The sequence below is a fragment of the Amia ocellicauda genome, chromosome 6 (assembly GCF_036373705.1).
Source record: "Amia ocellicauda isolate fAmiCal2 chromosome 6, fAmiCal2.hap1, whole genome shotgun sequence".
In the NCBI taxonomy this organism is placed as follows: Eukaryota; Metazoa; Chordata; class Actinopteri; order Amiiformes; family Amiidae; genus Amia; species Amia ocellicauda.
Genome location: NC_089855.1, coordinates 27,054,303 through 27,067,523, shown reverse-complemented (window position 1 = coordinate 27,067,523; position 13,221 = coordinate 27,054,303). Strand labels below are relative to the sequence as shown.

Here is a 13,221-nt window from a genome sequence, read left to right as displayed (position 1 = left end):
AACAAGAAAGTCGCTAAAGTTGTTGTGATCTATATCAACACAGAAATCGTTAATAGAAACAGTTAAGCAACACTCAGAACAGTAAAGATTCAGGGAAAGACCCAGGCTGTTAAAGAGAGGACCACACCTTTGTAAAGATTAAGAATGGCGAGAACCTGATTTAAAAGCACAGCAGACCATTTTCTTGAAGTCTGATGTGAAGGTTTGAGAAAGCAGGTCAGATCATTTTGTTCCTGGGAATTTAAATCTAGCAGGTGTGTTTGAGGTTCTTTGAGATTAATACTTCGTGTCAAACAGTTTGGATGTGGAGGAAGTACTAGGAACCAAGAATATTGTCTGTACCCTGGGAATATTGCTTTATTACATTGTCAGTCTCATACTGTTCTTTTTTTAGTTGCTTTGTAAAAGAATCTCGGGAATAATGAGTTCATCCATCTTAGAAGTATATATCTTATATTCTTTATGTATATTCATCACATCTTAACTCATTGTTTAAAAAATATTTTCTATCTTTTGAAGTGGAAAATAAATTTACATAAGATGCCCAATTCATTATTTTGTGTAAGTGCCTGTAGATGAATACAGGTAGAATAGTTGCCCACAATCTACAGATATGATATACATTCTGTACATTGCAGACTTATTATTCTGCACATTCCTGGAGATTTTATTATGATAAACTTTTATTAGTATATGGTATTAAAACTGAATCCATTTCACGTTCTATTGAAAGTGGAGAAATTACTTCAAAGTATAAATGAATTCAGCAGCAAAAAGCTGGCTTAGAATTGTTCGAGCACATAATCGCTCTGTGGAAAGCTGTGTTCAAAAGCTCTGTTTTGAACTTTACCTTGAATCCTCATTAAAACTGTCACAAAAAACTATTTTAAATTTGGTCTTGAGCTGGCTTAATGACAGACACCAGGGCAATGGGAGGGAAACCTTAAACATTTGAAGAATTAAATCTTTGTGTCTTCAAATGGTTTTGCAAAAATCATCCTTAATGGTAAAGGTATACTGTAATGTTTTTAAGTGTTTTTAACTAAAGAGCTAAGTAATGATATAGCTGCCGGAGATTACTTTATAGATTGTGTTTGTGATTATGTGCAATTGCCTTCCATGGCTATTTCTACAAACAATACCCCATAATGACTACGTGAAAGAAGTTTGTTTGAAATCTTTGCAAATTTATTAAAAATAAAAAACAAAAAAAGCACATGTACATAAGTATTCACAGCCTTTGCCATGTCACTCAAAATTGAGCTTAGGTGCATCCCGTTTCCACTGATCATCCTTGAGATGTTTCTGAGTCCACCTGTGGTAAATTCAGTTGATTGGACATGATTTGGAAAGGCACACTCACATTCCGGATGCATTGTACACACACACACACACATTTTCAATTGCTAACAGGACATTACAAGACTTTTGTTGTGTATTTTGTACTTTATACAGACTTCTTCCCTCAGTGTGCACAGAAAAACTGGAAATGTTATCTTTAGTGCTTTGTTAGTGATTCTTCCAGTTAAATAAAAACCAATTGCCTGACTCTGCTGTCGATCTTGCCATCTTTTTTCTTAATCTATATTGCTCCAAAAGACCAATACACACTTGTTAATGTTTTTTCAAATGGCAATTACAATCATTAAAGTGTCGTAAATACAACAAGTTTGTCAAGGTATCAAGATACAGATCTGTTTGCTTATGCTGTAACAATGGTAAAACAATAAGGAAATAATAGAGTGAAAGGCCTGCTATCATAATCTATATTGTTGCATTAATTCCATGCATGTTTATGCTTTGTTCGTTTTTTTTGTTACTATGTTGCACAAAGTGGCTGAATATGTTCTTTATATAATTTTATATTTTCTGTATATTTATATGAATACAGAATTAGGTGTTACAGCAGTTATGTGTTAAATTGCATTAAACCCACAATCAAGCTGATGTGTCAATCACCTGTTGACTAGATTTACAGCGGTCACTGTGGCATGTTGGAACAGTTACTATCAGTTTAAAGTACAGATGTAAAGTGCATGTTTAGACTGCACTGTAATAAAACATTTCATGTACACTTCATAAGCACAGTCCTATCCCTGGACCTTGATCAAACTATATACATTGTCAAGAATCAGTAACTAGAGGAATGATGCCTTCTTTTGTTTCACTATCCAGGATTGAGCTTCATTGACTGCCCTTTAAAAGGGCAGCAGTTTAGTTTCCAGATACAGATCACTTTGTACTCTTGGAAAAGACGTTTGGAAAGTTTATTTCTTTAGTGACCGCTGCCTCACTCTTGACATTCTTTTTTACTGAGAGATGACAAAGAATGCAAGGAAAATCTAGATGTCAGTTTACTTTTGTAGTCACTCTCATTGTGGCCAGTGTATTTTATAGACCATAACTTTGCTCTAGTCCTGGACTTCTCATCTTTACACAGATGAAGTGCATTGAATGTTACACTGTGGGACAGCAAATTATGTGAACTTTTCTTCTGCATCCATATACAGAATAAGTCAATTTCAAGACACTGTCATAGGAACTGCTGGAAGTTGGTCATGGTGTATACTTGCCTTTACGTCCGTCATTGAAAATCTCTTCACACTAGTGATTTTAAAGATTGGTAAAGAACAGCAAACAGTGAAAAACATTTAAAAATCATTTCAAACATCAAAAGCCTTTTCACTCACACTGGAGAAGCCAACACGTGGAGGTTTTCAACAGCACAAATATAAATCCTTAATGATCAGATCTCACAAAATATTACTCTTCTTTGAAAGGTAGTCCAAGAGTGAATGCAGTGTCTTGATACTTGTTAATATACTGATTTAAAAATAAATTGTAATAAATCCCCCCCCACACAAAATAAGAACAAATAATGATAGTAATCATTTGTGTATATATAACATGTATTATATGTAGCTAACATGTTTATTGTAAATAAAGAGCAATCATTTTTAAAATTAATTACATATACCCAATCATATTAGATCATTGTTTTAGTGTTGTGTAGTGAGTTCATTCCCTCTTAAATATCTTTGTGTATTTTCTCATACCTCTCATTCCAATTTCAGACCGTGTATTGCATGCCATTGTCTTTCAGACTTTTAACAGCTTTTTTTTTTTTTTTTTTTTTTTTTTTTTTTTTTACATTCTTTCTTACCAGGACCCAGTGCTGTTCACTGGCACCATGAGGAAGAACCTTGACCCTTTTAACCAACACACTGATGAGGACCTGTGGAATGCACTCCAAGAGGTACTTTAGATTGCAGTCTTTACTTTACATTATGTCTTCTGGAGCTACAGACTGGCATATTGGTCCAAGGGATCTCACTTCACTAGCACAATACTATGATTCAGTCCTTGTATCCTCAACAAGTTACAGAAATCCTATTAGCAGCGCTTGCCGAGCTGAATACGTTCCTTGTAAAAGGGATGCATTTTAAATTGCTCAGGAGGTACATTTGCCATCTATGATGTGGTGACGGGAGACGTAACCCATACGAGTGGGGTTCTGGGTCTTGTTGTTTAGTTTGGTTGTGTTGAAATCTGTTTCTGACTTTGTGGATACAATAATGAAGCCGCTGAAGCAATACACATTCAGGGTTGTATTCAGAGAAGATGGACTATTTTCTTTTTTTAATGATTAGTTGTAGATTTTGCTTTGTAAATGTATTTAGTGGTGAAGCAACTCCCTGAAAACTCAATCTCCATGCAAATCTGTGCCGCCTGGCGTGCATGCTGTGCTGGCTTTCGCCAGGGAGTTCCCAGCATTGGCTGATTTGCCTGTGAGGGAGGGTGGGTGAAAGCCAGGTGGTAAAAATGTGGTTCTCTGTTTTCAAGCAACTGCTGTGGCTTCTCAGATACCTGCAGATTCAGGATGTTGGCTGTACTATCTGCACCCAACCCTCAGATTAGGTTGAGAGATGGGTAGAAGGCATTCTGGGTTTTGTTGATGGATAGCTTTGATGGCGTGTGGGTGGAGGGAGCAGTGAGCCATCTTTAGTAATCAGCCATTCCACATTAGGCCAAAAGGTGGGGAAATAATTGGAGATTCTCAATTTAAAGACAAAACCACCACAAAAAAAAACATCTTAATTGAATGATCAGGGGCATCACACTTTCTTATTTATTTAGCAAGGCTGGTGAAATAACATTTTTGTCACTCCATTTCAAAAACACAACCGTACACAAAAGAAAGCAATCAATAACCACACAAGCAAACATTGACTGTGGCATTATACCTCAGCATAAATAGTCATTCTATTCCCTGTCCAGGTGCAGCTGAAGGGAGTGGTGGAGGAACTGCCATGTAAGATAGAGACGGAGTTGGCCGAAGCAGGGTCCAATTTCAGTGTGGGCCAGAGGCAGCTGGTGTGCCTGGCCAGGGCGATCCTCAGGAAGAACTGTATTCTCATTATTGACGAAGCCACGGCAAATGTGGATCCCAGGTAATGCATAGTTTTCACACACAAGCACGTTCTGTGTCCTACAGTGACAAAGTTACCATGAAAAATAAGTTTAAGCAGTCGACGTGTGCTTAGAAGTACATCAGTGCACTTCAGTGCCCAGTGGGAGAATGCCAGGGCTTCTTGTCACAGTAGACAATATTGAACAGTAGAAGAGTAAGAAACCAATGAACATCTGCATTCGTCTAGCTATCCTAATAATGGTGATTAACCAAACACAAATGATGCATGCTATGAAATTAAAATGTAAGGAAGTGAAGTTAAGAAAGCAGTAATTATACATAGACAAGAATTATCAACTGGAATAATCAGTCATCAGTATTGTTCAGAACGGTTTGTGGCAGGATATTTACTATTGGAGGATTTTAATGGTAAAATGACACTATTCCAGTATATTCTTTGAATATTGATCTAAAACATTTACACATTCAAGATTGGCAAGAAGAAAATAATATTTTTACTTGACAGACATAAATAAGGTTGATAATAAAGTCCATGCTTTGATGTTTCTTCATCCATGCCATTACAGAACAGATGAGTTGATTCAGAAGACAATCCGAGAGAAGTTTAAGGATTGCACTGTGCTCACGATTGCACATAGACTCAACACTATCATCGACAGTGACCGAATACTGGTAAGTAAACATTAAATGAGTCATTAGGTTGATCTTCTCAAATGCACATATTATGTTCTAGCTAAGTATATGACTTCAAAGTATCATAAATTGCCCTTATTGCAGAAGCATGTGCTTAGACAACCCACTTGAACACAGTTTGAATCTTGTTAAAACAGCAATGTTAATAAACTCATGCCTTTATTCTATTTAGTTCTACAATTCAGATAAACTGTTTCAGTATAATGTTCACCTCTAGTTTGCAATAAAATTCTTTGCATGTATTTTAATCACTATTGATCTACTGATTTAGGTAACTGTCAAGATGAAGAGATAAGATTAGATAAAAGCAGGTACTGTTTGGATTTAATTCAGTTTGTTTGCCTTTCTCTGCCGCAATTAATATAACTGTGCAACAGCATCTCGTTTTTTTTTTTTTTTTCCTCTCATCTCTGCTATGACGATCACTTATGAAAAGTGTTATAAAGAAGGTTGTTTGGTGTATTTTTGTTTGGTTATATTTAAGATAAATTGGAATGAGCCACATACCATTCCTTGGCTATCCAATGAATTCAATGGCAAACATAAGGGATTTACCATGATATTTGTAAGGATTTCTGACGGAGTTTATTTATCCATTCTGTTACATTTCACAGTCATCAGAGTCGCCACCTGGTCCTTTACCCTGGGACACTTTGAGACCAAACTGGTTTTTAATTCTGCCCTGAAACTGAAATCAATGAACATATAAACCTTTGTTTAAATTCTCTAATATTTCACCAATTTATTTTTATTATGTTTTTCATTTGAATCTATCAGTCATTTGCCACCCATGCTTTAGAGTTGCTCTTTACTTTGTCTAAACAGTATTGTCCTAATTTGCACTGACCGCTGATCAAATCAGCTGTTCACACTGTTGGTAGACCATGCAAATTAGGGTTATGTATTCATCAAAGCAAGATAAATTGCAACTGGATTTAATAACTGCAATTGCTCAAGTTAAAATGAAAATATTCAACATGCCTTTTATAGGGTCAATTTCATAGAAGACTGTATAATCAGGTCCTGCACAGTGATTATGCAGAAATATCAATTTAGTAACAGTTGAATTATGTTAATTCGTTCTACTTTTCTAAGTCAACAGTGATGGCATTTTTTGGTATCAGTTTGTACACATCAGGCCTTAACGTCTCCGAAGATTTCAACACCTATTTGGACACAAACTAACCAGATGTGTGAATACCAGCTTTGGCATACTTTTACCTTTAAACAAGATCCCTGTCTGTCGTGCATACTAAGCGTACAGCATGACCAAACCTTTTAAACGGACTGTAGAATCTCAACTTATCTTTAGTAATGATCACAATAAAGACAAAACGTCAACAGAAAGTTAAAAGTATCTTAGTCATCAGGTACACAAGACCTACCTGCCTGTGCAACTTGCTTACATTTTTCAGACTCCTTTTTATGATGTAAAGGCTTAAGCGTTTTAATGAGTGAGCAAAACATGGTGAGACATGCCCTTCTACTGTACATGGTGCTGTCTTGCGGTCATGAAAACAGGCCACCGATTTCCTCAGAGGCATCTGGTTTCGTCAAAACGTTTTGTATGATAGTGTTCCTTCATACCTCCAAAGAGGAATCTCGTAATAAACGCATATGCATACTTTTTTCTTGTGAATGTCAGGTCTCCTTAAAGTGCTGAGTGCAAAGTGCAGGTGGCAGCTGGATAAGCTTGTATCCCAGCCCTGTACTGGAGGGAGGACACAAGAGGGCAAGGGCTAGTTCATTCCTCACTCCCACCTGATCTTTGGCCTTTCTATTTGGCTGCCTGCGGAGGTGCCAATTAGTGCCATTTGTGGTGGCATCTGTCCATGAGGACCCCGGACTGACACTAATATATGTCCCACACAGAGCATCGTCAGCACAAAACTCCAGTGACATGCAGTCGCTGTCGTTGCTCACCCAGGCTGGTGTAAAATGCCCCCAGATTGCATTCTGATGAAAAAGATGTTGGATTAATATAGATCTCGAATGCTCAGTTATGCAAATGGTTGAAGAAAGGGCAGTTAAAGGTCAGCACTGATTTAGAGTAAGATGCCTTTGTGTTACTGATGGAATTGGAGTTACTGTTAGCTAATGTCTTCAGTTTATAGAGCTCCTAATGGTTCAAATAAGCGCCAAATAAGCTTGTTTTTATTTTGGCTTTACATCATGGTTGATGCCTGAAAGTTTGAGTGATGCACAATATGTGAGATTGTAAGTTCTTGATCAGCCACTGGCATTGACACGCAGTTTCCATCGATGTGTGCAAATACTAGTGGATATGTATCTACACTTATGTAAAATGTGTTTACCTGTGAAAATATTATTTCTTTTAAGGCCTATTCATGTTCTGTTCTGTGTATATTTCAATGGCCTACTTATTTTGTTTGTTGGTATCCTTGGTTCTTTTTTAATCTGATGGACAGCACTTGAGGCTTTTAAGGTTTTTTTGGTGGCAATACATTTCACAGATTTCAGTTCCAAGTATTTCTGTTGGTGTGTGTGTTTCCAGGCACATAGTCAAAGGTTTATCTTAAGGACCCTGTGCCTTTGAGAGCTATGTAAAATAACTGTCCATGTTATTATTTTACTGGAATTTCAGTGTCAGGACATGAGAATCATCTAAGCAAGAGTCAAGTGTGTTTTCTGCAAGGATCTGCGGGCCTTCGCTTTTCCAGACATCAGGTCTCCTCTAGGCTCTCTGGTTGCCATCTATAGAAGTGATACCCCTGCTGACAAAGAAATGACATGTTTTTGTTAGATTGTGTGTAAGGTGCAATTGACTGCCTCTGACTACTACCTGTGTGGTGCACAAAAGAGGGTCGTAGCACCTCTCGAAGAGCCACAAGTTAATGAAGCTTAATCCCTGTATTTACAGGCGCTTATTGTATTATGCTGTATAAGGTTGTTAGCTTACACTTTCATATTGCATTACAGTGGGTATGTTTATTATTGAGTTTGGTAAATAGTCCTGCTTGCTGTATGTTAGCAGGTGAGTCACGGTAAATAGACGGTTAAAGCTTGCAGAACTGCATTTTTTTTTTTTTTTGTGTGCGCGTCTTTTCTTTCAAAGAACCCCACAGACGTCTGAAGTACCTGTTACAGTAATGAAGGTAAAAGAGGTGAGGGCAACAGAAACTTGTGTGTACTCCAGCATTGTTTATACGTGTTTGTCCTGATTACAGGTTCTGGAGGCAGGAAGAATAAATGAATATGATGAGCCCTATGTTCTTCTGCAAAATAATGACAGCATATTCTATAAGATGGTGCAACAGACGGGCAAGGCCGAGGCTGCAGCCCTGCTCGAGACAGCTAAACAGGTAAAACGTCCCCCAAGCTGTAATTAAACCTGCCTTAACATCTCACTTTTCATTACACAGCGTTCTCTCTGCAGCTTTCAATACCCCAGTTATCGAGAAAGTTGCACAACATCATATTTAAGATAGCTGTTTAAGGTATTATGTAGCCTAGCCCTGAATAGCATGGGGAGGCTCACGTTCGAAAGGAGAGTTGTCCATTTATAGCGGATTTATACGTTTATATAATAGTCTCAAATTGAAAGTGTTGTGTAAAATTTAACGGTCACTTCAAGAGACTAGCATGATGGGCACAGACCACCAATCTCTGTATATATTCTGAATTTATCACGCTTTTGCCAAGGTTCGCCTCATCTGTTAATTATTTTTTCATAACAAGCTCAAATGTAGGGACATGGCACTTTAAAAAGATAAAACAAGCAATGTAAAGCATCATAAAATATACTGCTGGGAGGCCAATGTATTTTATAAGTATGGTCAGAAATGGTTCAAGTTTTCAGGTATTTTTAAAAGGCTTTAAATTTGTTTATTTGATTTAAGACTTTGTTTACAATCCTTATAGAAAAGCGAGTTGCTTCTGTGAAACACTCACACAGACAGAGAAGTAGTCTTATCTTATCTAACTCAAAAGTGTAATTCCAAAGTAAATCAAGGAAGAGGTTTTTGTGGGTTTGTCTCCTTCGTGGCAGTTTATTCTATGAAGAAATAGTCTGTGTAAGTTTGGCTGGATTGGGGATAAAGTTTCTATGGGGATTACTATAATAGTGCCCATCTTTTTCTTTAAAATTCATTTGTGATGTATTTTTTTCTTCAAGCACATTTTAGATAACACTGGGGTATTCATCATTCAATTCCATTTTTATGTGCATCTGTCAGGAACTCCAGATATGATATAGCAACTTAAAACTGGGCTTTGTGAAATAAGAAAAACCCGGCATCATTTCATTTCCTTTCTGTCCCTCTTACACATTTATCAGAAAAGCTGTATCTCTTCTACTACAGGCAGAAATTGGTAAAATACTAGATTTCAAAGACTCAGCACAGTGTCCTATTATTTAGTATCACCTTACACCGCACAGTAGTTGCCTGGTTGAGACATTGTTCGAACCCTTGCGTCTCCTTCCCTTATTGTAGGGTGCTCTCCTCAGATCAGATTACTATAACTCCCATAACCGTGTAGCACCACTTATTAAATACTGAGACATTTCATAAATAGAGTGTGAAGTTTCTATAGCTGTCAGTCAAGGTCTAAATACATTGAACAATCTGATATGAAGCCCCAGCCCTTTTGTGTGAACTGAATGAGAAACCCTATGTTAGGAGTATATCTGCGATCATGGTTAACTGTTTTTCTTTTTTATTCTCCCCGTCTCTCCATTTCACCTCCTAATACAACTCCTGCGGATAAAGTGAATGCTTTTCGGGGGTTCCATCTGTTTGAACCGGTTGTTTTCAATTCTCATTAAAAGCGGTCATTTAAAGTGAAATAATAATAATATCTGTCTGCTAACTAAAGGGTATATTCATTTATTTTTAGACGTACATGAACAGAAGCCATCCAAGTGCAGTGCCGAACGGACAGACGGGTAACACGGCAACACACACCCCTTTTATCATCTTTGAAACTGCTCTATAACACCGCAGCCCTCCTTCTGTGTTCTCTGAATCTCTGGCGATGCCATTTTTAAAGGAAAACAAATACTGAGTTTGAACGCTGCATTTTTAAAGGTTTGGCATTTTGCAGGACTTCATAAACAGGAGAGTCCAGAATGATTTTATGATGCGTTCCCCATCGGAGTCTCCCTGTCCGAGTAAATCCTACTGCAGTGGCTGTCTGGAAACATGGTGAGCCAGTCAGCACCACGCTGTGCGGAAGTGTTCTCATGAATGTTTACTGGAAGCTAACACGCAAAACTTCATTAGATTGTATATATAACAGTGCCTTAACATGATAGTGTATTTTAATGCTGATGTTCAAATAGGATACAGCCATTGTTCTGCAAATTTTGTTTTAAAGATTTAGCCAAATGAATGACACAGGTTTGTTTTTATATTTTGTTTTATTTTTACCTTTTTGTTAATTGTAAACTTGTTTTGATGCAAAAGCTGTTGATGTTATGTGAATAGACAACCGCACCCAGATTTATAGGAAAAGCGATCAGTCAGCATATTGATAAATGTTTTATTCATCTTTTTATATTTGTGTGTTTTGTATTAGGTACATATTTTGCTGCTGACCCAAACATATTTAAGATATACTGCAGAATATTTTTGTAATCATATATTAATGGTAATTAAACATTTAATTTAAACTCCAGTTTGTTATATATATATATATATATATATATATATATATATATATATATATATATATAATATATATATACACACACACACACACAGCTCTGGAAAAAATTAAGAGACCACTGCAAGTTTTTCTTAAATCAGCATCTCTATATGAGAAATTTTCTCAGTAGTTTTATAGAATAAAACTAAAATGTTCATTTTACCCAAACACATAGTATACATAGTAAAACCAGAGAAAATTATAATTTTGCAGTGGTTTCTTAATTTGTTCCAGAGCTATATATATATATATATATATATATATATATATATATATATAATAGTGGCATGTTTACATCCATAAGTAAATTGCACATAAAGCACTGCAAAAAGATAATATATTGTCTATATTACAATGTTAAGAAATGTTATTAGTTCATTAGAAGTAGGTTGTCTGAACGTATGTAGAAACAAATGTATTTCTACCAGTGAAATTTGAGATTTTAATTTTCTATAAGTAAGACTAATTACTCCAAATATTTTAGGGAAATGGGTTGTTCTGTATATTCTTCCATAAAATGGCTGACCAAAACGCAATATATAAAATATAAAAGTAAGTGCTTTGCTTTTCCCAGGAAATAATTGAATAATTATCTCCAAAACAGAAATAGATGAACATCTCTTAGGGGTGTATTAGAGTGAGTCATAAGAAACCGCTGTTAGATCTACTAGTAGATCATAACATCAGTGTGAAGCAGCCATAGGAAGGCCCTGTCGAAATGCCTGAGCTGGAAGATATCCAATAAGTGTAACCTTTTACAAACTGTATGCTGCTTTATCAAATATCACTGCGTTTACGCCCTGAAAGCAGCTCTCCCTGTATGTAGGGAGTTTTTATTGCTGCCCTTGGTATCTGATACTGTAGGAAATAATTGAGATGAGCTGGCTGTGTATCTCATACACATCTTCAGTACTCCGAACGTTCCTCAGTTAAACATTGTTGGATGTGGTTCTCTATTATAAAAGCACTGTTGTAAATATTATACGGCTTTCTGTACAATTGTCACAAATAATAGTGTAGAATAGCTGCTAAAAATAAATCGAACACTAATCTTATATTTCCTTTGCAATGATGCCCTAAATGATCTAGTCACAGCAACTGTGATATAGAGACACAATAGTGGACAGAAGCTCGTTCCCTGAAATATGTCCCAGAGCTACAGTTCCCGAGTTAACTTTTTAATTTAATTTTGTTAAATGTATTGAATATTTGTACTATTCTGTAATCTTGGTTCTCGATGAATGTAATGATGGCTGTGGTGTTAAATGCCATTGACTTTAATATTTTAGACCACAGAAATATAAGTGCTTGGACCTTTTGCATTGTTCTTTATTGCACTACAGATGTTATTTAATTTGACTTTAAGACCAAAGGGGTTGTATAACTTGAAATGTAATTTCAAACATCCTGCATTTTGGAACGGTTTAGTTTTGTAGTTGAAAGTGTTAAAAATAAACATGTTAACTGCGCACCCAAGTGTCATTCTTTTTCATTCTTCCTTTGTCTGATGCATTCGCTCAGTGGTGCAGTTTATATATAAGGTCCTCAGTGTAGATTTGTTTTGGCTGGGAATAAAGTTTTTGGCTGGGAGTGTGACCACTGATCATTTTGACTGTGAGCTGCTTTTGCTATAAATGTACGGACTAGATTAAGCAGCTGATTGCTTGTAAATCAGTGATAATGAAAAATAACTGACCACTGTTAACCTCAATGTACTTAGACTGCCATGTTTGGAATTAGATTATCATACCGACCACTGTGATACTGCTGAAGTCAAAGAACGCTCTCGACCTGACGATACCTCTGCAATATCTGCACTCAAAGCAGAATATATACTGTAGCAATCCGAAATCAGAAGTTTGAATATGACCATTTAAAAACAATTTGGATACATTTTGGAGTCCCTAAACACAGAGGTGGGAGGAAACAATATTGTATCTTGAGAGCACACTTTTTTTTTTTTTTTTTTTAGTGCCCGTCTAACAGACATTGCATTGTGTACATTGCTAGTCATAGTGACATCACAGCAGCAGACATTCAAGGGTGTACAAACTGCTCTTTTCACATACTGGGGTTGTTGTTCGATGGTGTAGTTGAAGCTCTTAGGTATACCTGTGAAGCCTGCTTAACCACTTCTGAAACCTGCACAAAAGAAATCATTTCACCATTGATTTTATACCATTAAAAAAGAAAGTCCAATCATTTAATTGGATAAGGGGTTCATCCTTCTACCTAATGCAAACCCACCTTAGAGTAATATAATATTCATTTTGGTCTAAACTGGTGTCTAATATAGGACTGTATTGTTTTTCATTGGCTGAACAGTGTACAAGTGATTTGGTTACATTGCAATGCAAAGGGTACGGTCTCACATGCTCTCAGGATTCCCAGTCATGATAAAGAAACATTATTTTGTGCTCAGTATAGCA

At 36.4% G+C, this 13,221-nt stretch overlaps 1 protein-coding gene across 1 annotated transcript in view; it reads left to right on the top strand.

The window, feature by feature from the left end:
- abcc4 (ATP binding cassette subfamily C member 4 (PEL blood group)) overlaps positions 1–12,263 on the top strand; it is a 69,499-nt gene extending 57,236 nt beyond the window's left edge. The window contains exons 27-31 of the mRNA XM_066706702.1: positions 3,167–3,256; positions 4,279–4,451; positions 4,999–5,104; positions 8,314–8,448; positions 9,983–12,263. Coding sequence (XP_066562799.1) covers positions 3,167–3,256; positions 4,279–4,451; positions 4,999–5,104; positions 8,314–8,448; positions 9,983–10,081 — 603 coding nt within the window. The 3' untranslated portion in view covers positions 10,082–12,263. The remainder of the gene's footprint in view (positions 1–3,166; positions 3,257–4,278; positions 4,452–4,998; positions 5,105–8,313; positions 8,449–9,982) is intronic.
- Positions 12,264–13,221: the final 958 nt, after the last annotated feature.